This window comes from Erithacus rubecula (genome assembly GCF_903797595.1).
Source record: "Erithacus rubecula genome assembly, chromosome: 2".
NCBI classification, from domain to species: Eukaryota; Metazoa; Chordata; class Aves; order Passeriformes; family Muscicapidae; genus Erithacus; species Erithacus rubecula.
In genome coordinates, this window is record NC_136685.1 from 33,521,015 (window position 1) to 33,548,207 (window position 27,193).

The 27,193-nt window shown below is 39.0% G+C and overlaps 1 protein-coding gene across 1 annotated transcript; it reads left to right on the forward strand.

Annotated features, from left to right (window-relative positions):
• Positions 1 to 1,106: 1,106 nt before the first annotated feature.
• LOC306812407 (hormonally up-regulated neu tumor-associated kinase-like) lies at positions 1,107 to 23,158 on the forward strand. The gene is made up of 9 exons (XM_079326980.1): positions 1,107 to 1,273; positions 2,213 to 2,505; positions 6,586 to 6,641; positions 7,753 to 7,891; positions 10,737 to 10,864; positions 12,993 to 13,128; positions 14,647 to 14,824; positions 20,764 to 20,983; positions 21,997 to 23,158. The coding sequence occupies exons 1-9, from the start codon at positions 1,145 to 1,147 to the stop codon at positions 22,743 to 22,745; spliced, it is 2,028 nt and encodes a 675-aa protein (XP_079183106.1). The 5' UTR covers positions 1,107 to 1,144; the 3' UTR covers positions 22,746 to 23,158.
• The last annotated feature ends 4,035 nt before the right edge of the window (positions 23,159 to 27,193 follow it).

The window sequence follows — 27,193 nt, forward strand, 5'->3', positions numbered from 1 at the left end:
AATTTCACTCATCCTGGGAAATTTTTGCCCTTATTGAGCTTCACAAGTCAAATCAAGCAAGCAGGACACTGCTTATTTTTAACTCTAAGTGATGAAGGGTGGAGAAAGGATTTGTCATCACACTAAGTTCTGGGAAGGGCTTTTGGTCCCAAACATTGTAGTCAGTGGAGAGAGATGGCAATTCCCATCTCAAATTGCAGGTATGTGAAAGTACTCTTTGGGAAAGCTCCTTTCTCTCTCCATGATTTTGGAAAGAACCCAGGTGATGAAGACAGATATAGATAGACAACAGCTGTAGGAAAGAAAAAGCCTCTTTTTTGTTTTTTTGTTGTTCTTTTTTTTTTTTTTTTTGGTTTTTTTTTTTTTGTTTTTTTTTTTTTTTTTTGTCATTGCTGTACAGAGGAAAAAGCTCACAGACACACAGAATCTTCACTGGAAAGAGAACAAGAATTACATCCCATGAAACACAAAAGACTTCTGTGAGACCTGGAGTCAGACCCGTACTTAAATGTGCTAAAAGTGCATAAATAGTTGTATGTTTTACCCAGCAATATGCACAGCATCAGGTGCATAACTCAGCTTTGCGTTCATGCTACCACAGTGTTTTCAGAGTAAACTTGTGTCTTTGCACACCAGCCATATGTGTGTCAGGAAAATTGTGACTCAGTTTAGCTTGGTGTAACTTGCACTGAAAATATGTTTAGGTAACTATTGTAGGAGGAACACAGCCTTATATCCCAGGCCATGGCTAGGATTATGTGTCCATCTGACTTGGCAGCTCTGGGGCATTAACTGGCATAGCATATCAGGTTAGGTTAATAATCCACCACTTGGTTCTGCTTGAGCAGATCTGTGTGCCCAAGCTAGGGATCAGTTGACAGACCTGGAGACTCTGGGGAAAAGGATTTGTTGCTCTGTGATCAGCAGGATGGCACTTGCACCACAAGATGTTCAGACCTGGATCTGGCATGGGTCAGAAGCTACATCTGGAAAGGAGCAGTACAAGTCCAACTCTCCAGGGATGCCCATGGCAATGAAAGCAGGCTTGGATGACAAAATGACAGATACTGGCAACTTGGATGAGATATTGCCAGAATGGGAGAAAAACTTACAGGATATAAAAATACCTGCTTTTTTTAACAAGATGCCCCAAGAGACTGGGAAGACTTTCCCTCACTCCAAACAAGTTGGGAATTACCTAGTAGGCAAAATGATCAACAAGGGTTCCTTTGCCAAGGTGATGGAGGGACTGCACATCCCCACAGGGGAGAAGGTAAGCTCAGAACAAGAGGGTAGCATGCACTAGAAATTGCAAGTAACCTCACACTAATTTACTGCAGAAAATTTCAGACTGTTTAATCTGAAAACCACAATCTACTCAGTGAATTATCGTGTGAACCTTATCCTCATAAATTAACCTCATAAATTCAGTTTATTACTTATGTATAATCAATCACATGTGTGAATACATATTGAGTGCAACTATTTTCACAATTATAAAACAAAGATATCCTCCTGCTGAAAGAGAAAAGGAATGCTGGCATAAAAACAATTTCAAATCTGCTTTGCCTAATTAATCCTCATAGAGCAATTAGTGCCATCTGATCTTTAAACCTATGGACAACACCGAGTGAAAAGCCAACCATTCCAACAGCAAATATTTATATGGCAGGACACAGATAGCATCAGTTATCTCCAGCTCAGTTGGGCTAAAATAACACACCACAAGTCACAACTGTGGAAAGGTGGGCTACTCTCAAGTGACTTTTTGACTTGTATTTTTCTACTGTGGCTTCAGTAGCTATACTGTCTGGCTAGCTCCCCAAACTGCAAAGAGTCCAATCCCAGCCCATAAAAGCCAGTATCTGGTATGACTTTTAGACTAAGTCAAAAGAGAGCATGTTAGAAAAAAAAATTGTTACCTTTCAGATGCAGGTATAAGTCAACCATGAAGGGATTTTTGCATTGCAGAATATTTCATATATGCATCTTTATTAATGCAGTGGGAGTGGCAGGTATGACAGATTTCAGCCTTCTTGTTTTGGCCTTCACTAGAAATTAAAAACACATTCTTCCATCTTCCTCTGTGATTTTGATTATTAACACCATGTCAAAAAAAGCCACTCCCCCATGTCATCTTATTCCATGTCCTCCTGAAAACTAATCCTTGTCGCAAAGCTTGTTGCTAATTTGCAAACATCCTGCCATTTAGGTAGCCATAAAAGTCATTGACAAGAGGAAAGCCAAGCAGGATTACTATGTTTTAAAAAACATGAAGCGCGAGCCACGGATACACCGGATGATTAAGCACCCCAACGTTGTTCGGCTGTACGAGACCCTGGAGACTGACAGCTCCTATTACATGGTGATGGAGCTGTGCCTGGGTGGGGACCTCCTGGACAGAATTTGTGACAAAAAGAGGCTGGTGGAGCCCGAAGTAAGGAGATACACCAGGCAAATTCTGTCTGCGGTAGAGCACCTGCATTGCCAGGGGATTGTTCACAGGTAAGATGTCTCTCCTCTTTCAAACAGTAAGAAAAGGAAGCGTGCAAGAAATAGAGTGCTCTTCTTCACCATTTCTTTATCTTTCCATCATAAAAAGAAGGATTACAAGGAAGTCGATATTCTCTCAGCTCACATTAATAAAGCATTTTATTCTCAGTAGTGGTTAGTCCTGTTGTGAGTTGTTATGAACAACTTGGGCAGTAAAGTATAAAAGATAACTTATCCCAGGGACAAGAGCTGATGAGCACAACAAACCAATACATTCCCACAATTATCTCAGAATTAGTTCATGACAAATGTGTATCTAATTCAAATATTTCAGTGTGGCTATGCATGTAAATATTGTTGTCCTTTGGTTAGCCACAACATACTGAAATAACCATACGTCACTCAGAACAGAAATCCAAGGAACCACAGCCCACTGCTTGTGAAGAGGACATGTCCTGCAGATCTGGGTCTGTGACAGGTTGATGACTCTCCATCTTGGCTTTTGCATTATGAGGACAAATCATGACTTCAGTCACTGCTAGAGGAACCTGAGCAGCCCACCTAAGGAGAACTGATCTTCCCCTCTATCAGGGATCTTGGCAGATACGCCAAGAGCAGCAGGAGAAGCTGGAAGAATTCTTCCTTTCTTCTCCATTCTTCTTCTATTCTTCCAGTTTAACTGTAAGAATAGGCAAGATGCAGTTTTTCCCACCATTTTTCTGTTTTACTTAATGATTCACAATCAATCAGATTCCTAATTTTAAAGGGTAAATGCACTCACCAAGAAAGCCCACAGGACCTAAAAAGTAATCCAGTTGACTACATTGTTACAGCAACCATGAAACAAATACACTGTAAATGTGATGTCTCAGCATTTGCAAATGCTTTGTGACTCTAAATGTTTGCAGTCCAGCACTTCATTATATTGGATTTGTCAATTAATAAGGAATGGTCAAGAAAGAAGTAGTCAGTATCTGACCTAAAGAATTTAAACAAACAACAAAAACAAAAAAAAACCCCAGAAAACAAACCCGAGGGGCTTCACCCATTTAGTCAAGGCTGACCTCCCTGCCTTGCTGGTTCTCTAACTAATCTATTTCACAGCATTTCTCCAATGCTCACCCTCATAACATTTATGTTCTTCCCATGACGACATTCACCATTAATTTCTCGGGTCCTGTTCCCATCTTTTTGTTTGGAATAATTCTTCACATTGAGCTGGAGACTAGCCTGACTTCTTTATTTTATTGCTCTTCATGCTTTTCTGGAAAAGTTTTGTGAGAGTGAAGAATTTTGCTGCACACCCTGAGAATAGGCAGGTAAAAAGTGACGTGAGCTCCTCTGGTGACTTGATTTACTATCAAACTGCCCTTACTAAAGGAAAATTCATTCCTGGCTCTCCAACACTTTGTCACAGGGTTTATGAAGTTGCATGGTCTGGCAGGAGCCCAGTCACAGGTGTAGGTTCAGTCAGCAGTACTTCAACTCGTGACCTGCTGCTAGCTTTGAGATTCAGAGCTGTGGCCTTGACCTCTTACCAGAAGCAGATTAGGAAGGATCTGGAAGGGCTTCCCTGCTCAGCTCCAGCTGCAGTGATTTATTGCAACTCACTGCAAAAGTTAAACCAGCAAGGATAATTTTGGGTGTATCCTCTTCTGAGAAGAAGGCATCAATGTTTCCAGAAAGATGAGAGAAGGAGTAGGAAAGTTACCTTACAAATCCATTCTGGTTTTCCCATCTAAGCACTGAGCAAAGCTCAGCTCCTTGCATTGCTTTAACACAAGGAAAGGAGGGTACACAAGCTGCCTACTGGGAGCAGCTGCTGATCCATGGGGAGGATCCTGGTAGAATGACACCAGTTATGAATTCATGAGATGGATAATTGTGTGGCAATGCTTGGGTCTGTGCCAAGAATTGAGGTGTCTGCTGATTGTAGGGTCTATTGCCTAAGGTCATCACTTAGGAATGTGATAATTTAATTTACTTTTCTCAAAAGTGTCTTATGGGCATTACTGATTTTTAATCCTGCATGTGTCTCAGAAAAAACAATACTTTCTGCTGTTTTAGCAATATACTTGATTAGAAACTGGCCAAATTTGTAACTGTTTTTAGTCCAAATTGATATATTGTTTGTTGTCCAAATTGATATATCTCAGCAGAAATTCAACACTATGTTCAGACAGCTATTTGGTTTCTTAACCTTTGCTTCTCCAATTCATCACTAAAATCAGCACTGATGCAACAAATCCTTACAGGTTAAATTGAGTTCACATTTCAGAGTAAAGGTAATAACCTTTCTTGTCCATGCAAGAGCATGGGTGATCTTCTGTCACAGTTGCCAAAATGACCCAGAAGACAGAGCATTGACTCCCAGCATTTTACTGTGCCAGATATAAGAAGGCTCAGGCACAAGATCTGGCTCAACAGCTCCACAAGCTAACACTCATCAGCTGAGTTCTGCTTACTATCCCTGTGCCCGCCCTGGACATGGCCAAGTGGTGAGGTAATGCATCTGATCTTAGAAACCCCAAATTAAGACGTGTAAGCTAAATTCCATTGCCTTGCAATGGGATTGGGGTGGTGCATGCACAGTCAGCTACCAACCCTACAGCTGGTGCTTGAGAGGTGACAGTAACTAACTTGTTTGTACAGCTCCTAATTTTTCCTGGCTGTTTTTCCTGGATATTTTCCCTTCCCTCATATAAAAATGTCATATATCCCTTTGAATGCCTACTGAACCAAAGTCCTGGAGAAACATCACAAGCTGCCCTCTAGGCTCTCTCTCTCTCTGAAGTCCCCATGGGAATGAGGAGGAAAAAAATCATGGTGTTGCTTAAATTTACAGCATTCCTTGGAAAGTTTCCTTTGGAGGAAAAAAGGGAACATGATGTATCTTTCATGTAAGATAACTTCTGACATTATGTAAACTTTCATAGTGACCGTTATCAGGTTTTTCAGGCAAGAAAGTCTACATTTTTATTAACTCTGTGAGTAGTCAGCTCAGCCTATAGAATAGCGGTTGCAGCAATCCAGCATAACATTATTTAATGACAATGAGTAAAAGCCATCAGAGTGCACTGTGGGGTGCTAGATCTGATAGAAGTGTCACATTCACAGTAGCCTGAAACACAAATAATTTTAAAGTGCAGCATTTCAGTACGTAGGGTTATGACACAGACAGGCTATGAACAAACTTACCTTAAATCTGCCTCCCAGCTTTTGGGCACTGGCTAATTTGCCACTCCAGAAAACATGCTATTCAAATTAAAACTTATTAAAGAGATATCATTAAAACCATCCCCATTCCCATTCTCAGCCTGGGGCAGTGGAGGGTTTTGAATGCAATGCTGTCCCATCCAGAGCCATGGAGTTAAAAGGATGCTCCCCTAAACCACCCATCATGACCCCCTCCAGGCTGGATCCCCTGCAGCAATGCAGTGCTCTTCATGCAGCACCAGCACCAGTCCATCCAGCCCTTGTTCCTTGCTCCTATCACTCCTTCTGGCTTGCTCTCCAAGGTCTGACAAAAGCACTGCACACCTTCAGAGCAGATGGGAGGCAAACTCAGGACCTAGCAAAGCATCACAGGCTCTTTGACTGGCTCCCAGCTCTGAAATTACACATCCTCAATGATGAAAAATATTACAGTTATCACTTCAGGCACTCCACACAGTGAGGCATTATCTGACTTTTGCTTTTAATTTGGATATATGTAAATGCTCACACAAGTACCTGAGCCAGCATTTTTCTTTCAGCTTGAGTTACATCCTCCTTGATCCTGTTTACACAAATGTCAATGCATTTCATTAAAAAAAGAGTCTAAATCAGTAAACAGATGTTTCCTAAAATGAATATTTTTATTTTAAATGTATATTCATAAAATATAAAAATATTAAATATTCCCTGAAATAAAGATAGTGTCCATATTCCTGACCAAGAACTTCAGGAAGGAATAAGGATCTTGTTACAATTGTAGGCAGAGCTTTGCACAACTATTGTTTATAGTTTCAATTAAATTTTGCCAAAACCTATCTGCAAATGTTTAGCTGGGACATCAGGCATCCTAAGATTTGTTTTCTGTCTTAATTTCAGGGACCTAAAAATAGAAAATTTTCTTCTTGATGAGAACAACAACATCAAAATCATTGGTAGGTGCATTGTTATCTATGAGGTTTGTTTTCTGCTTTTTGTGTGTGTTTGCAGCTTCAGCTACTTTTCAAACACCATACTTGACAAGTGAGCTTGTGATTATTCAATAAACATATCTGAGCTTTTAGAATAAATTCAAGTTATGAAGTATAACTAAACAGCTTGTTTATTTAAACTTTAACTGAAACAAATTTTTAAGAGAGTAAGAAAAACAATTTTGCCTATTTTTTTCCCTTGTGTATTGCTGGTGAACCAAGGAACAATTACAGCTTTTATGTGTAGAAAACTGTTCCTAGCAGAAGTGATTTGTAGACCAAGAAATAAATCTTCTGGGGTGAAACACAGGTATGGATACATTAGTTTCTGTTGAGTCATTACTTCAGCTAGAGACCTCATCACTTGGTATGTGTTAGGGAAAAAAAAGAGAGACTGTTTTGGTCACTAACAGAAATATTGCTAGGGCTGTGAAGCAAGCATTTTTTAAAATGAGAGAATTTGCAGCAAGCAGTTAACACAGCTCAGAGAAACATTAATTTTATTCCATGGAAACCTCACAGAAAAATCCCCACAAGGGATGCTAAATCTCAGAGAAGCCACATGTTTAACCCAGTGTTTCCCAAACTTTTAAAAGCTTAACACCTCAGAAAAAAAAAGGCACCAACTCTTCACCCCTGTTTTATAGCCAGCCAGTCCTTCACAATCACACCTTTCTCTTTCGTGCCCCTTGCACACATGCACATGCACAAAGAAGCTCAGGTTAGCATTTCCCCCCACATTTACCATGGGCTAAAGCACAAAGGGCTGAGCCCAATGTCATAGCTTATTAAGCCATGCTAATGTGGCTGTGTTGTTAAGCTTGTGCAGTCAACAGAGGCAAACCAAAATAATTAAAACAAAATCAACCAAACCAGGTCCATGGCTGGTTAACTTCACTGTAAGTCCCCTTCTAATTCATGACATGTTTATTCAACCCAAATTGGCATCCACAGCTGAGACATCAATAGATGCTACCATTACCTGCTGGTTTCTCCTATTTTCAGATAATTGGTAAAGTTAAAGTAATTTGGAAAGAGACTGAAACTTCTTTGCCTTTGGCTTTGTGACCATCAGATTTTGGACTGAGCAATACTGCAAGGTTTGACGGTCTCTCCCAGGAGCTGTTACATACCCAGTGTGGAAGTCCAGCTTATGCTGCCCCAGAACTCCTTGCTCATAAGAAATATGGTCCAAAGGTAGATGTCTGGTCCATGTAAGTAGACCTAAAAATGTACTACTGAAATACTCTTAGCACTTATTATTTTAGATTAGACTGATATAAATAGGTTGGTGGCATTCAGTTGTGGAGCATTAAAGACAAAAACAGATGTATCAGGGAACGGTTGCCAGAAAAAAAAACAAAACAAAACAAAACAAAACAAAACAAAACAAAACAAAACACCAAAAAAAACCACCTGAGTATCTTGAAATGTGCCTCCTGTGGATTTCAAATAGCTCACAAGGCTTCTTAGAGTAATAGCACCTTTTGGTTTAGAAATGCCTCCTCCCATCTCACCCCACAAGGATATTGATTTAAAGGATATGATCTTATGTTTCTGAAACACGTTGTCTAAAGAAGCTGTGGATGCCCCATCCCTGGAAGTGTTCAAGGCCAGGCTGGATGAGGCTCTGAGCAACCTGGTCCAGGGGAAATTATCCCTGCCCATGACAGAGGGTTGGAACTAGAATATGTTTAAGTCACTTCCAACCCAAACCATTTTATGATTGTGTTTAGCACACAATGCTGCATTTGATCTTCATTCAGGACACCTGCAAAAAGGAAAGGAAAGCCTGGATGTACACAACTGCTCTGAACTGGGATGGCACACCTGACTATTTATGAGGATATAGAGTCTCCTTGAGGAGTTCTCAGCAGTGAAGGGGACTGTGTAAAGAACAGAAAAGACTAAAAAGTGTGTTCACAAAGGACAAAGTTTTAATTTGCTCTACAGGAATCTTGTTCAGGTGCCTAAAATAGAAGTTTTCCTATACTATATTCCTTTATTCCTATATAGGAATTTATATAAGAATATAAAGTACATTATTCCTCTCAAGACCTGTTCTGACAGACATACTATATATTTGGGGGTTTATCTAACCATGATTCCTATTCTCAGCTTCTTCTAAATTTACAAGGTATGAATGGTACAAAAAGTTAAGAATGAAGTTAAAAGTTAAACTACTTCAATGTATGTCTGGTTTTCAAGAGTGCTGCTCTGAAACACAGCACAGATTAATCAGGTCTAGAGGATGCTGTCAGCACTTAAATAGGATGGTATTGATTTCACATTTCAGATATCGAAATGAGGGCAAAGAGGTAACCTTAGAACCATTTACTGAGTTCACTCTGTTAATAAACAGCAAATAACAGGTCAAGGTATATTTAAAATGCCTATATGGCCCTCTGTGTGTTTAACACAGACAGATTCTGCACCTCAGGCATAAAGCATATTAAAAATTTAAACTGGAATTTTTCACCTTATCATACTGGGAAAGGGAATTCTGATGGACTAAAATATTTGTTGAAAAGATAAGTTACTTCTATTGTCATAAAATAGGTAAAGGACTACAAACTGATAGGGCTCTAGAATCAAAATATTTCAGTGTAGTGTGGAAAGACAGATTTTATGCAGCAGAACCAACAAGGAGTCATTACAAGAACCAGAAAGCCAGTCAGTCAAAAACACACTCACAAACCCAGTACAGCCAAGGCTCCTGAGATGCAACAGTGAACTGCAGTGCCTGTTTGCCTAATCATGACTCCTGTGCAGAAGATTTTAAAGGTTCTTTGGAGACTGCAAAGTGATTGGCTTCCATGCAACAGCTGAATTGATGAAACAGCTGCTGTATTCAAACAAATCCAGATAGCTCAATAGGACAGAGGAGAAGCAGTTTGCTATGGCTAATAAACTTTCACATTTATCGTGCAACAGATTCCATCTACAATTAACTACCAAGTGTGTTAGTGTTTACTAGCTATAACCGTGTGTAATGTTTTAAAAGAGATTTTAGATGGCAGCTCCATCACGTTTTTCAATTGTTAGAACACATTAATAAAAATCATAGTTGAGCACACCACAGATTTTTTTTCACAGATATCATCTGCACTAGTGTAACAACAAGCCAATTAAATCAGAATTGCCACAAGTCAATTAAATTAGAATTGCCTGAATTTCTAACATTATCATCTCTGCTGAGCTCAGTAGAGAAAAAGTGAAGGAGAGTTGGAGGGAGGTCTGAGCAATCTGATCTAGAGAAAGGTGTCACTGCCCTCAGCACAGGGATTGGAACTGCATGACCTTTAAGATTCCTTCCAACCCATTCTATGGTTCAGTGATTCATTCTGTGGTGAAGAACAGTGCTGCTGTGGTGGTGCAGTTCAGCTGGAGCAAGGAAGTACCATGGAGAGTGTCCACAAACTCAGGACAGCTAAACAAGTTTTCCAAAGGTTGGTGCTTTTCCAGACTGAAGGCAAACCTTCACAAAGTTTGCTGATTGCTGCTAGCAGGCTGTTAGTCTTTTGCAAGAGTTAAAGTTTTTAGTCTTCAGCCAACAGCAAGCTGTTACCAAACTAAAGCCTTCTAGGCACAAGTCACACCTAATTTAGCAATCTGAGCAAAGCAAGAAGAACTGAATTACTATTTGGAACAAGATCTATTGCATCAGTCCCAGTTCCATGTTGTCACTCAGCCTCCAAACCAAAATGCTTTATTCTGATGGGCTGGGTACATTACACTGTCACTCCAATTAGCTTATTTTTAAAATAAACAGCAGGTCTCCACTTTCAACACTGCAGGCTTTCCCATCACTCACTGCACACTATTTTATGCACACTTCCCACAACATTCTTTTCTAGATAAAATGGCATTTACACAAAGAAAAAAATAAAATGCATAAGATGTGTATTCAGTACAAATTTCTGCTTAGAGGTAATTTGTAACCTCATTTGTGATGCTGAAAGCAGCTCTCTGCAAACTGACTCATAGTTTTGTGAGATTTTTAAATAAGTGTTTATCAGCATTATATGGAGCTCTGATGTTTGTCTTTTCTTTTGACAGAGGTGTGAGCATGTTTGCTATGTTAACTGGCACATTACCCTTCACAGTGGAACCTTTTAATATCAAGCAATTACATCAAAAGATGCTAATTGGAGAAATCAGTCCTATTCCATCAGATATTTCCCCTGGTAAAGCATTTCAGTTTTTATAAAGAATACCAATGCAAAAAAGTTTTAATGTAATATAATTATGTGAATTTAGCAATAACACAGTCTTCTGGAGATTAAGATGTACCTTTTCCAGTTGCCTTGTTTGCATTTAGAATTAACTTTTTGAGGCTGTGGCAATATCACTTTATCCCAGACTACAAGAAAAACAACATTGTTGTCTTTTCAAAAGACCATTATTCTTGGTTCTTATTTACAGAGGGAATAAAAAGTACATTGCACTTACATAAATGGAGGAGCTCTGCAATAAATGAGAACACTGCCATATTTAGTATGTCCCATGCTGTGTGTCACAGCCAGGCATTCTTTCCTGTTTTTCCCACAAATAAGTTATCTAAACCTTAGATATTTTCTTCCTGGAGACCTTATCTTTTGGCTGCTGACAGACACTACAACACTGAGATTATTGAAGACACAGGAGGGCTATTTTTGTGGAGAATCTGTTCATATTTTTCATGAGAAAAAGCTGAAATGTAGCATTTTTCAATTAATTTTACTGACAATCTTTATTAAGGTACAGTCAATGAAGTATTTTTGGGACAACTAAGAAGGACAGTTCTCTAAAATTCTAGCCTGAATTACAACCTGTGTCTCTCTAAACCCCAGAATTCACATTGAAGTGCATGTGCTCTTAGCCAGCAATGCAAGGTTAACTTCCTCAAAGTTCAAAATTCTTCTGCTTTACAATGATTCTTATATCATTCTGGCTTTAGTCTCTATTTTCTCTCCACCTGGAGATGGAGTAGCATCCTCTCTGTTGACCATCCCAGGCTCAGGCCCCTTGTCACATCTGTTAGGGTGGAAAGCTGGAAAGCAGAGCAGAGTGAGGTTTTGTCCAGCTCTCTACCAGCAAGAGTTCAGATCTCCCCATGGTTTTGAGCAGCATGGCTATGATGTGAGGCAAGAATGATTCTAGTAACCAAGATTAGCTTCAGCAGCTGCCTGCAGCCAGGCACTGGGAAGCAGCAGACTGTTCCAGACCAAGCTAGCTGCATCTAGTCTGGAGAATTAAGATAATGTGATGATTCCATTTCTTTTTCACCCCTAGTAAATGGAATAAGGATATCTACCATAGCTGTCAAGAATGTCTGTGCATTGGTCTCTTATTTCTCTTTTTTTGGAGATCAGTTGCCAGATAGCAGCTTCATTTTTGTAGAATCCCTCCATAGCTACAGTTATTTTATTTCTAATTTTTCTTATTTATGATATTGTTATAGTTTCTACTAATAAATGCATTATCTCTGCTTTTCTACAAAGCCCACACAGTTAGTGGATGATTGTGGATAACTCCATTGTTCCTTTCCCACTGGGAATTCACTGAGAGAGCAGTAATAAACTGGCTTTGCATACTTTAGATCTAAATTCTTCTGAAGGAGATTACAAGTGAAAGGAGCAGTATGTTCCCAGTTTAATGCTCACTTGCCATTTTATTCATTTCAAAACTTCCCTAAGGAATACAGAAGAATTCAGTAAAGTTTTCCCAAGAAGAAATAAATAAATAAATAAATAAAAATTTAAAAAAGAGAGGGGCTTTATGCAGTGTTGGAGCTGAGTGATTGACATACAGGAATGTTTGAGCTCTCTCTGTCCCAACTCCAGGGAGCCAAAGCACAGCACATCATGTGAGCACAGGAGAGAGTTTTATCCATGCATTTGGCTTCTCTGTGTGGGGAACAGAACTCCTGAGTAGTCAGCTGGCACAGGAGTGCCCCTTCTCAGGGGCCTGATCAAATGCTGAGCGAGCATGATGCTGAGATTACAGCTGGTGCCATAGGCTGCATTCACTGGGGTCAATCAAGCAAATTGGGAACTGAGTTCCAGTACTGTATCTACAGCAGCATCCAAAGGTCCCTAGCAGGCATCCCAGCATGGTTTGGCCACTGCTGCCTACCCTGTCCTTGGGGGAAAAGGGTCACCCTATGGGACCACAGCAGACTCAAAAAAAGCCCTAGAGACTGAATTTTAGCTGAGGGTCTTACAGTGTGGAGAAGTAGAGCAAACACCACATTTCTGAAGCAGGAAAAATATGCAGTGGTCAGATAGTGAAATATTACTAGCAAACAAGCCATTTTGTTGGAATACTGCACAGGAGCTGTACACTTCATGCAGTCTCTACTTGAGCCCGACCCTGCTAAGAGGCCTGGAGTCAAAGAAGCAATAAAAGACAAATGGTTGAATGAAGGTTTCACCAGGACAGTACTGAATGCTGCTGCCTATGAGAACAGGTAACAATTTTGCTATCTGTCTTCTACCTTGGGATTTCAGGATTGGAAATTTGGGAGGAAAGTGGTTTTAGGATTTCTTTTTTTTTGTTGTTGTTTCTTTGTTTTAGAAGATTTGTGTTATCTTGTATGTGCTGTTCCAAAATGACAGTTTTACTTCAGAAAACACTGCATCAACACTTCTCACTGTGAGTAAATTTTACTTAAGAGGAAACATCCTTATAGAATTCTTTATATCCATTGTATCAATAATTTTGTTCCTAACATGCTTCACAGCTGCCACTAATTGCAGTGTGCTTCTAATCCTATCCTACAAAACTAGGTCTCTCATGCCCACCTGAGGAAATATTTTTATATTACCCCAAAGTTATTGTTATTCTAATAATTTTTATTCTCATCCATCTTTGTAACTAGTTTTTAACTAGTCTCCATTTTTTTTCTCAGCAAGGCACTTTATGGTTTAAGATTATTATAAAAGTTTAAAGTAGATATGTTCAACATAACACTTCATAAATATTGCCAACTCTCAAGATGTTATTCATCTTTCATATTGGGAGGCTGCAAAGCACACTTTTCATGTCTTTAAATGCCTAAATTCAGTGATGGACTTTTTACATCATACTCACTGCTGAAACTAGCTAGTAATGGGTCACATATTTTATTTCTAAACTGTTCTGTAAAGGTCAGTATTTCACACTAACTGAAAAAGATAATCACTTGTCCTGTGTAATCTGCACCATCTGTATTGATGTCTAGAGGACTCTTAGCAGGTTTTCCTGCCATGGTGATCCTCTACCAGTCACAGCCAGAACTGTTAGAAATCTCTGTGCAATTTCTGTGAGAATTCTCCACTGCTCCTGCCTTTGCCCTCCTTCCTTCCCTCACCTGTCTGTTCTCATTCATACTGAAGTTTGAAAAAATGTCTCAGGACTCTTATAATCAAAGGATGATTTCTATAATGCCTTTGCTATACTTTACTACTCACAGAAGCCCCTGAGTAAAACAATTATCCTTGTAACAAAACATGTTTTATTTCACAATCAGATTTATATGAAAATTAGAATCCTACTGTACATTCTTTAGTTCTCTTTTGTCCTTCAAGATTTTCCTGCCTTTGATACTTTTCTGTCTTCTTATGTACATGCACACACACTATCTCCCTTTTGATTCATTTGAGGCTACTGGACTGAGAACTGAAATACATATTTGATTAAAATGAGAAAATGCTGTTTTCCATATTTTAATTTTTCAAGCTTAATCCTGGTGGGTGTCTTTTCAGAGTAATCAATTATATCAACAATAGGATGTTTAATGATGCAGTAACAGAGCCTCAGCCCAGCAGTGAAGTTAGCATAGCCAGACAAGAAGATTATTGCACAACTGTGGATCACAATTTGCCTGTAAAATTAACTTAGCCAACTCCAGCTGCATCACAAGAAATGTATTGTCTGCTTACTGTAAATTCTGACATTGTACCTGGTCACATCATTTGTATTAAAATACTTTTTCCTAATATTTCAGATTTTGCCCCTGTGGATTGAATTCTGTTGTTTTAAACTACATGACACACATTATGGAGTTCAGTCTTTCAGAAGTTATCAACAGTTTAATAAATAACAGACCCTCTCCTGCCATGTCTTCTTATTGCTTGTTGCTTAAGAAACTGCTCAGGTACCAGAAAGACTGCAAAAGAGCTCAGGTAAGATGTTGTGGCCATAGGAGGCATAAAGGGCTCCCTGGATTTTTATGAGGAGCAATGCAGCAGCTATGCAGCACACATTAAAAAGGTGATTATCCAAGAAATGGGGAAAATTTCATCAAAAAAAAATTATTAAATTGCAGATCCAAGTGCAGTCTCAAAGCTACAGTCAGGCATTCTCCAAGGTGATTGATTTATGAGTTTTTTATTCCCAGAGATAAATATACTTTTTTTATGACTAATGAATTTTTAAAATGAGCTGCCGGTTGTAATGGGATTGAGAATTGTTTTGTTTTATTATATGTTTTACATATAAGATTACTTTTCCATTGGGAAAAGGAGCATTAGCATCTCAGTGACCTTGCCATCTCTTTCCTTTCTGACTGGTCTGTGAGGGTTTAATCCAAAGTCTGGGGAGGTGAGTGGGAAGCTGTGAAAGTTGTAAAATCTTTTCCCAGCATCTTTTTTTTTTTTTTTTTTTTTTTTTTTTTTTTTTTTTTAATATTTTACCCTTGTATCTTATTCTCACACTTCAGCTCCAGCTCATTTGGGGACATGAAGTGAGATCAGAGGGGACAAACATTTAAAAAATAAATTTAAAAAATTATGGCAATCATTGGTAAGGCCACAATTAGTCAAAAAGGCTGTAAGCTTTTCTTTTACAACCGTCTCCACTAAGGGGTTCACAGCTCAGCCATAAAAATTTTGCTTCAGGCAGAAACTAGGCAGACAGGAAGCCAAATTCCAGCTTCTAACACACAAGTGCAATGGGAAAAGTTTCAGCTACAAAAACACACACATTAGCGATTAGCCTCCCATTCAAAGCCTTCACCCTGGAGAAGCTGTATTTTGAGAAGGTCCAGTTGACTCCTCTAGAAATTATTCAGATGAGCTTGAGCAGATCCAGATCTCCATGCCAGCACACAGCCCCAAGGTCGCAGCAGTCTGTGCAGTGTCTGCAGACAGAGCCATAATTCAAAAATATGAGTTGGAGAGTGTGTGTGTGTGCATGCTTAGGGAGAGGAGGCTTTTCTTCACATATGTGATGTTTTTCATATTACAATTTTAAGTAGGATCTGCTAAATCATAAGTCAGTCAAAAAGACCTATATTGTGAAGGCTATTGACCAGCTTTCTAATACCTCTGGATATCAAGCTGATTTACAGCCAGCAGAGATGCAACCTTCCAGGCAAGTGGCAGTGCTTCGTGTCGTGGATGACCTCTTTCACTACCTGAGTGGGAGAGGGAAGTGATCATGTACATAAAGTTGCAAGCTGATTAGAGGTCTGTGATCCTTCCTGCCACTCCTGACATCCAAAATGCCCTCTAGGCAGAGACTCAAACTGAATTCAAGCTCAAACCCTTAAAATAGCTATAATTGTAAGTTAATAACACTAAAAAAATATTGTTTTGAAGTCCTAGTAAATACATTTCCCAGGCAGAATGAAACTTTTGGTAGAGCAAGGAGGAAAAGAGGGGAAGTTTAACAAAGGAGTGATTGACATTTTCTTTCTCTGTGTTGACATTTTTTCAGTTAAAGGTTTAAACCCAAACCAGTACTGACGCAAAATAATCTGACCAGCTTCCAGCACAAAACAGTGATGACTTTCACAAAATCACAGCATCACAGACGGGCTGAAGTTGGCAGAGATCTCTGGAAACCATCTGATCAAACCCCCATGCTTAAGCAGGGCCACCTACAGATGGTTACCCAGAACCATATCTGGGCAGTTTTTATTGTCTCCAAAGATGACCACCAGCATCCCTGGGCAAATTGTGGCAGTGCTTGGTCACCCTCACAGTGAAAAATTGTTTATTGATGTTCAGAGGGAAACTCTTGTGTGTTTTTCAGCCTCTCAATCATCTCTGTGGCCCAGAACTCTCTGCAATATGTCCATGTCTCTCTTACTGAGCAGTGCAGAACCAGATGCAGCGTTCCAGATGTGGCCTCACCAGTGCTGAGCAGAGGGGCAGCATCACCTTCACTGACCTGCTGGCAACACTGGCAACTCCTGTTGCAGCTCAGGGTGCCATCAGCCACATTGCTGATTCATGGCCAAAGTGGTGTTGACCAGGACCTCCAGCTGCTTTCCAGCCTGATCGCCCCAGCTCATGCTGGTGCCTGGGAACAGGACTTTACACTTCCCTTGCTGAACTAAATCCAGCAGGGACACCTCTTAAGCACGTGGACTGGATTTGCACCCTGGGGTCTATTCAATTGTGTAATATCACAACTCCCCATTTCCACACCTTCCCCATAACTCCCAGGGGTGTAGAACTTTCTTCTGCATCACAAAACCATGCTGGTACACAAATTTTCTTAAATTTGCAAACAGATTCTCCCTTTGATGATTGGACAAGAAAATGACTCACTTTTAGTAGGACATGTTTGCTGAGAACTTAAAATACAGGAACAAGATAAATGTCTAAATTTGGAAGAGTGGATTCTACCACAAATAATACCTTCCAATATCTCTTACTAAGACATACAAATTAGGAAATTAGAACAGACCAGCTTCTACCATCTTTTCATGTCATTAAAAGTTTGTTGCCCTTTATCCATCAGCACAATGTTTGTAAATGCTACCTTTAAACTCATGGACACAAAGCCTGCTACTAGCACAGTTTAGAGATCATTCTGTTATCTAAGCCTGTTGGTAAACTCATTATTTTTTCTCTAGATAATCACTCTACATAACTTGTTTCTTATTTTTGTCCCTCTATTCCCTCTTACATTCTCCTCTATTATGGAAATTAATTTTTCTCCCTTGCTAGTAGTAAGGCTCTGCAAGTTTTTGCAGTTAGTAATGATCTCTTTATTGTTTCTTATTCAAGTCTTTTGCATAATTAACCTGTGCAATCAGTCCTCCTCAGGTGCTTTATTAAATCATGGCTATCAGTGCTACCACTTTATACCAGTTTCACCAACATTCAATAATATTTGTATTTACCAGCAATTCGGTTGGTAAATTTGGGAAAAACAGGGAAGAAAGAGAGGAAGGCTGGCTCAGAAATCAAGCTGGGCATTCTTACTCAATCAATGCTCTTATTTTTCCAGTATCCTCTGGCCTGTTCTTCAGCTAAAGCTACTTTATGCACATCCTTGCACAATGGCAAAACTTAGCCCTAAGCATATGGGAAGTATATAGGGAAAAGAAAAGAATGCATCCCTTGGATGCCAGGGCGGAGCCCCACACGCGTGGCATGACGTTTTTGGGCAGAGGCAGAGCCAAGAGCAGCCCCAGCCTCCCTGGAGACTGGCCCATGCCGTGCAAGGAGGCAGCTGGCAGGGCATTATCTTGGGGGAGGATTCTCTGCTTTGGTCCAAGAGAGGCCAAATTCAACCACCTCTTTGGCAGGCTGCAATGCACTTCTTCGACCACCCAGCCACAGAGAGCTGAAACTGAGGAAGAGGAGCAAAGATTGCTGACTGAATGCAAGCGGGAAATTTCCCACTTTTTATTCATCTTCTTGTTGAAATCCTGATGTTACTAGGGCTTAATTACAACAGCATGGGTATTTGATATTTGTGTCATAAATTATGCCAAGGATATTTCAAAATGCATAGATAGATGTTCTCTATATTCTGCATAAAGCCAAGTATTTGCTATTTATTACTAGCAGTGTGTGATCCATCTTTAAATCACATTATTTCATTTCAGCTCTCCAGATCTTGCAAAGGCATGCAGCTGCTTTAACTTTAAGGATATGGATAGTTTCACTGAGCTCAACAAGACAGCTTGTGTGTGTAAAATTAAAGCACAAAAATTAGAATTTGCATATAGATCAAATCTAAATTATAGAAACAGACAAGTAAAAATTAAGAGTCACAGGTAAAATGAAATAACCTGAAAACGAATTGCCATTTATTTACACTATTTCTTTCTAGGACCATAAAGACTATTGCATATTTCTGTCTGCCTATGAAAAGAGATATTTACAGGCAGCTAATATCTATAAAAGAGCAAAATTATAGTAAAATAATACTCTGGTATTTTGGAACAAAATAGAAACCTACTTTCCTCTCAGTGACTTGTATTAAAAGTTGGCATCCAGCTCTTCTGAATATTCTGTCCAAAAAGAACAAAACATATCAAATATCACCACAAAAAGAAAAGTTCTTGCGTTCATGATAAAGCCTATGAATAACAAGCAATAAAATATTCTACCAACACAATCAGCCCAAACATTGCTTAGAATTCAAATGCATATTCACAAAACAGTACATTCAACCCACTCCAGGCAGCAGAATATGATTTTTCACACAATACCAAGGAACATACAATTTCCAGGGGAAAAATTTACAGAAGAAATTCTAATCTAAAACTGAAAAAAAGAGTCTGTTGAAATTACTTTTCATGTACAAGCCCCCTGCATTTGAAAAACCAGTATGATATGAGTAATTGTATTTGCACCATCTCCTTGTACACAGAAGTTAGCAGTTGAACATGCAAATAATAGTTTTGTTGGATGCAAACAGATGTGATTCTCATTTTTCTGGCTGCAATTAGAAAAGTCTGTTGAAAGCTTTACCCTTAAAGAAGCATAAGATCCTTTCCATGTTCAAATTTAAGCCATAAGTCATTGGATAAACTTAAAACACAGCCTGTCCTTTTATGCATCGTAGTTTCTCCAAGCAATGTATTTACATTTTATGTGTTCTGCTGTGGAATAGGGAGCCTTAATGATTACAATTTGCCATCCAGAACTTTATAGCTAGTCCTTGCAGAAAATAGCATTTCTGCCAAAAAGCTTCCTGCCCAGGTGCTTAACCAATTAGCTCTTAAGAGGTCTGGCAGTAAAACCAGTCATGGCAAGTTTTCTGATATACTGTATATAAGGTGACAGCTTGCAAAATGTAAGATGAAAATTTGTTTTCTTAACTAGCAGTGTGTAAAATCCTGGGAGACTATTTGATTGCATAGCCTAAAATACTTATGACATCTCAAATTCCCAATTGATCTAATGTGGTTTTAGCAATATGTTGTCAACTTAAACGTGTTTTGTTTCTTTTTCTAAATACTCTTAAAATAATTTCCCTAATTGTGATTGTGTACTAGAAATATATAGGAAGGATGGAGTGACCCCACAAATTGGAGGTTTGAGGCCTTTCAAAATTTTCCAAACATTTTTGCTAACTCACAAAGTGCGTTCAAGGTATCAAAAATGCCTTTTCTCCACAGGTTACACCCAGCTTTAAAAAAAAAATTGTTAGAGTAAAAACATATTTTTCACAAGGGGAGTACTTTGAAATGCAAAGATTAGAAGAATACCATGAAAAATATAAGCACACCATAGTAAACTTAATTACCTCTCTGATTCTGGAAGCAAGAAGTTTGTATTATATGGGTATGGCAGTAAAAAACACAAAAGTCACTAGAGATAATCATTGAGGTGGTAGCCATGTGACAACAAAGTGAGTCTGTCAGAGATGATATGGAGAGCAGCAAAAAAACCTTAGTCTTGGACTGGAATATCCATGTGGGTAGTTGCCTTGGTTTCAGAAACTACATTTCAGAAATTTCAGTTTCAGTAGTGCCAGACCTGCCTGGAGATGTTCTATGACAGAAGCAGCACACAAAGGACTCAGCTCATCACAGAGCTTAGTTTAGTAGGAAGGGTAAAGACTTGTGTGAAAACAAGATTTCCCATTACACCTTATGGTGTGATTTCTTGTAAATAATCAAGGCCAAGTAGCATGGTGCTCTGAGATACCTGATCTAGAGAATGGTGAATGGGGATTGGAATAAAATTGGAATAAAATTAATTTTTTTCAGGAAGAAGCTCTGGCATAGGGTCTGTTCAGACGAAATGTTGATGTGTGTATCTAAGGCTTATATGAGAACAAGATTTCCCATTACACCTTATAGTGATTTCATTTAAAATTTAGGTGCTTTTTTTATTCCCTTCAAATCAAATGGTGTCTGGTCATTTTACAGGGGGAACATGAAGCAGAAAAACACAATATTGATCCTGATAAAGAGCTGAGCAAAGAATCAGAAACTAACATTTCCCAGAAGGCTGAAATGGACACTGTGGAAAACCTCAGATATTATGGCAGTAGGGCATTTTCCACTGCACTAACCCTGGCAATGCAAAATGCTATTCAAGAAGATGAGATTACAATTGCATTGGGAAACCGAGAAAATTTGTCAAAAGGTACTGTTCTGGAATAAGTCTCAGCATATTGGTTCAAAAGGGTAAAAAGATATCTGTCTGAGGAAAAAAAGGGAACAAAATTCCTGAAAATGCTACAGAAATATCTTTGCATTTTGTTTTGAAATTCCGGGTATTTTGAGCAATTGTTTCCCAGGCCCAAATCTGGTGATAGATTTCATTTTGATCAGGTGAAATAATCAGCACTCCACAGATACTGATCACAAGTAGCTTTTCTACATCCATGTGTAAGTTATTTCCTCCAAGAGCAACTCTGGAATGGTACTAGTATCTCTAAGGACTTCCAAGAACAGACATTTATTGGTACAAAAGGGCATTTTTCTACATTCCCAGGATGAATGTGAGCATGGTGCAAGTGTCACAACTTCACTATACTCAGTGAGGGGTTGTACTCATATCATGATATCATTTTCCACAGTCTCAAAATATAGAAGACACACAGCACTGGATAATCAAACTCCATATCCTAATTTACTTCTGCTCCAGTTATTGCACCCCCACAGCTATTTACATATGTGCCATGTTTAAACCAGTGTGATAAAAATCCCCAGAAGCATAAATGTATATGATGCCCAAAGAAGCTGTGGATGCCCCAGTCCTGTAAATATTCAAGGTCAAGTAGGATGGAGCTCTGAGATACCTGATCTAGAGAATGGTGAATGGGGATTGGAATAAAATCTTTAAGGTTCCTTCCAACCCAGACTATTCAATGATTCTTTAGTTCTATAGTACTCAATAAAACTAAGCCAGACAATTTTATGCAGAGAGACTCATTTAAGACTGTTCACCCACCCAAAAAACTGACAATTGCCTGTCTGCAGATCACCATCTGCCTGAAATCATCAGTGCAAAATTTCATTGTGTCAAGATCTAGTTTTATTTATGCCTTTACAAATGCTGATTTTTATTACAGGATGAAGTTGATTTGATAACATGTTTTCTTGAAAATACTGTTCCAGCAGAAGCTGATCTGATTTGTTCTATATTCTATTTAGTTTCCAAGTTTGCAGGTGAAGAGTTGGTCTGCTGTGGGCCTCCTAAGTCGTTAAGAAAAAGTATTCCATGTGAGTATCCCACTTATCAGCAACTTTTGGACTCTCAGAACAATCAGAATGATTTTGAAGACTTGACAGAGACCAGAAAACCATGTCTTAATGAGAAATCCGCATCAGCAAATAAGCAGTCTCCCTTTTCAAATGTTCAAGCAATGATGAGTACAAGCAAAGTACCTCCACGGTCCCTGATGGAAAACAGAATTATTACCAGAAGTCCTTTTCCTCGTCTGGACATGAGGTTTAAAGACCTTCTAAAGGCTGTATGTGACAATATTCACATCCCAACACAGAGGCAACTTGACAAAGACAGCGCTGATCTCCTGGTGATCGACTCTCCCCAGCTGCCACCTTTCCCCAGGCTGCAACATGCTACCCTGAGAGAAACCCTACCTAGAAAGATTTCCTTGCTGGGGACAACACAGGAACATACAGACATCTGCCCTCTTGTTACAGCCAATGGTTCAAAAACACCAGCTTTCCCCACACCCCAACAGAAAAAGTTTACTGTAAGAAGTATGAGGCAATTTAAAGAAAGCCCAACTAATTTTTTCAACAAGAAAATTAAGAAAAACTTTATTCAGCTCAGACACATACCTACAACTACAGACGTAAATCTTCCAGTTTTATGCCCACCATACCAAACCAGGTCAGGAAAAAAACCAAAATCACTAAGATTAAACTTTGCATAAATAAAACATCCACAAAGCATGAGAAGAAAAAAGGGTGAAGGAGGAGGTAAGAAACAAAGGCTGACAGAAAGACAGGGCAAGAAAATGAAAGTGGGAGAGATTAATTTGATCTTAAAATGAGAATCCTTCAAACACAGAAGAATCCTATTATTCAAGCTGTGTATCCTCTGCTATCAACCAAACACCATGCTACAAATTTTGAGGAGCACACCAAAGACACAGAAAAAACAGATGCACTGTAACAGAAGAAAATCACATATATTTAGGCACAAAAGTGGACACTGAGAAGACATGATTTAAAATATTTTGCATCAATACATATATTGTCCTGAACTTGTGTTACTTGTATTTATGTATTTCATTAGGGAAATAAACCCAGGCAAGCAATTTTCATTAAGCTGTGAACATCATGCAGAGGGTAAAAAACCAGCAACAATGAGGGAATAAACAATTGGCAGGGGAATTGCTGTGACACAAAAATAGTCATGTCACTGATATTTGTTTGTTTCTTTGCTTATTAGTTCTAACTGTGTGTATTCCAATTAATGGAGACCATACAACCTAACTCCCCTGAAAGAGAGTTAGTTGTATTTTCTATGTAAATTTAACAACTCAATCAGTATTGCCTATTTGTAACTGTTTGCCTTTGCAATGTTCATGCCTTACTATTGAAAACATGGACTTGCTTTCAGTTTCAATGTGTTGTGGTTCTCAGGTTGTCATAGTACTAAGCTTTAAGCCTGTTTCTGTCCTCAAACAAGTTTTTTATTAGTTTAAATCCCTTAAGTTCAATGGATTTGAACTTGACTGACATTAACAGAGGTGAGAATACAATGGGAATCTTCATATTTGCTGCTCCGCAGGCTCCACATAAAAGATGTGCAAAGGTTTTTTCTCAGAAAATCTGCTTTCCTAATAATTTAGGAAATGTTTATGCCTTGAATATGTTTTAAGATTTGCATCACCCTTAAACAATATTTTTCTGTGAACATACATTTTGAAACAAATGGATTCAGCTGTAAGTTCACATTTCAATCCGGTATTTCCCTTCACAATACTGAAATGCTTCATTTTGGACATAAATCATAGAATTTTCTAGTAGGTGAGCTTGGCTGGCTGCCAGGTGCCCACCAAATCCACCCTATCATTTCCCCATCTCAACTGGATAGAGTAGGGAAAGTATAATGAAAGTCTGGGCTGAGATAAGGGCAAGGAGAGATCACTCATCAGTTACCATCATGGGCAAAACAGAGTCAGCTAAGGGAAATTAGTTTAGTTTATTACCAATCAAATCAGAGTAGGCTAATGAGAAATAAAAATACATTTAAAACACCTTCTCCCCACCTCTCTCTTCTTTCTGGGCTCAATTTCACACCCAGTTTTTTTCTACCTACTCCCCCACAGGGCTGCAGGAGGACAAGGACTGACGGTTGTGGTCAGTTTATCACATTGTCTGCTGCTCCCTCCTACTCAGACAGAAGATCCTTCATGTTCTTCCACTGCTCCAGATTGTTAAACAGGTTTTTCCCCCCATCTTAAGTCTGTTATTCCAGAGGCACATCCACCACCCCTGATGGGCTCAGCCTTGACCAGCTGTGGGTCCATCCTGGAGCCAGCTGACATTGGCTGTGTCAGACATGGGAAAGTTCTGACACTTTCTCACAGAAGCCACCCCTGCAGCTTCCTGCTACCAAAATCTTGCCATACACATTCAATATAGGTTTCTTATTTCTAGGACTCTTTCACTAAAAGGCTAGGAAATATCCCTTCTCCTGCCATCCATCCCTTTAAAAAAAACAACAGTTTCCCAAAGAGACAGTTTCTGAGCATTTATCTGTTTCATTACATCAATAGCAATTCCTTGTACAAAATAACTTCACGTAGATTTGCTGCTGGCACAACACTGGATCTGTCTTCAGGTCCTTCAAGTCAGTGTCTCTAAGTGGATACTGCTATTTTCACAGTCTGCAGATGCAATCACAGGAGATTCCCAGACCTCAATTTCATAGGTTTTCCATTCACACATAGGAAATGGCACCTTTTACTTCTATCCTGTTTCTGAGTCATATTAATAAGTCCAACTGCTTTATGTATTACCAGTTTCAACTGTTCTGTTTATCAAATCATAACTGTTTTCATGTCAGCAAAAGAATTTCAAACCACAGGAAATTCTGAGGATGAGCTACAAATATACACTTAGAGCTATCAGGAAGCAGAATCAAACCTGCAGTTGGCAAAATATGAAAAGAATGTCACTGCTTTCATGCTCAACTTTTAATTTCACTGTTCTTTAAAGGCATAAGTGAACAAGATTAATAATTCAGACAGTAAAGAAAAGTCTTTGAAAATGCCTGAATAATTCAGAAGTTCTAAGGTTTATATAGCCTTTGTCATACTGATCCATCCACCCTGGATAAGACTCTGAAGAGAGACTATCCAATTCTCTCACAACCCTCTCATATTACAGTTTATGAACAACAAAACTCTGCACATCAGAAGGTCACAAAGAGAGAAAAGCAGCTCATGTTCACCAGTGGTCTATACCAGCAAGATGATGAGAAATGGCAAATAGGAGCATCATAAACACAGTGTTAAAACTACAAGACCTGACCTGCAGCCCAAGAAAATCCACTACTTTGACTTACCCAGGTTCTAATCATAAAGTATGTGAAAGCTTTAAGAAATTCAGAAAATATTCATCATATACAAACCATTTTAAAATAAATCAAGGTTTCCCAAACAGAGAGTGAGCCTGAGAAATATATAAATATATATTTCTTTTTATAAAACAGTACTTAGAATTTTTATGTCTCCTATAAGTAATATGCATTTGCCTCATCCATCTAACTAAAATGAAAATCTTTCAATATCATAATGAAAAAAACTTTATATGCATCTTCCTCTCTTTCCCCTCTTTTCACTTATGGTCAATATTTTGGGTCACAGATCATATAATGGATAATAAAGAAAAATGTAAGTTGATGAACTTAAGAAACCTTGTCTTCTTAAGAATAAATATTTGAGATTTCTGCTAGAACTCCTGGCATAAAACTTTCCAGAATGAGAGTCATCCACCATTCGCCTGGCTGTAGTTCTTGGGCTCCAGTCCCTTATAAACACATATTTTGTGGCTAATCCTTTAGAGAGAAAGCCAAAGGATGCTTTCAGAAAAGAGTTATTTTCAGCTAGGAAGCTGGAAACTTCCTAAACTCTCTGTTAGAGAGTTTAAGGTATCTACCACCACCCAGGAGAGTGGGCTGAGGGGCAAAGGGATTAAATAGAGCTAAACACCACAAGGCATACTCAGGTTGAGATTTTGAGGAGCAAGGAGGTCCTGCAGTGACCTTGCTTGCTCAGCATGAAACAGAGGAGACATCTCTGACTAAGGTGGCTGTCCAGACTCTTTTGTAGTTGCCTGAGATTATGAACATCTGGAAAAGAGGGAAAGTAAACGTGATTTGGAGGTCCTTAAGCAGACTCTTCAAAGGTCATCCTTCAACAGCACTGCCATAAGGATGATTTGATCCAGTATCTGGGGCTTTGAGTTTCCACAGACTGAGGAATTCATGTCATCTCATGAGCACTTTAAATGGCAGGACTCTTTCCTGACCTCTGCAGAAGCACAACAGCAGCATAAGTCATTATCTGGAGCATATATCAAAGGTTCAGAAAGGTAAAAAGGAGGATCAAATAGGTCCTTAAACCTAATCAGCTGCTGCTAGGCAGGCAGATATTTCACTTGGAAGACCTGTATTAGTAATGGTAACAGCCTTCTAAGGCGAGTAAGACTGAAAACAACTTTTTACAAATCCTTTCTTAGAAAGTAAGTCCTCTGTAAACCAGAATGAAAGTGCTCCTCTAGACAAAAGAAGGCTTTGAGTATCAAACCCATCCATTGTAACAGCTCAAAGCAATGAAAGCATGAGGGACTATGTTGCAAAAGTCTTTTCTAAGCTAATAAATACTTAACTCACATCAGCAGCTTCTACAGAACACTTAAATGGGACCAGAATGGAAAGCCAGTGTTCCCCTAGCAAAGAAGCTCTTTGGTTCAGGCTGTCATAGTGTCTTTTCTGTGCAGTTCTGGATAGAAGTTGACATGGGCATGGCAGTATTTCAAAATACTGAGAGGTCTCATTCACAGAACACAGTCTGTACATCTGCCAGACATCCATTCTTGGCCAGCCTACACCCTTTCCTAGAAGGACTGTGAATTCCCACATCATGGAGACCCTGCTCTTCCTAGGAATTTCTACTTCCTGCTTCCCATTTGCTTTGGTAGCTCAGCATTTCTTCTGTCACTAAACTGAAAAACTACTCCCCAGGACGATTGACATCTAATTATTCACACACATTTACAGGCCTTTACACACAGGGTAACATAGAGAGGTGCAGAGGATATGCTGTTATATGATGATGTGAAAGATCAAGCAACACATTGTGTTTGT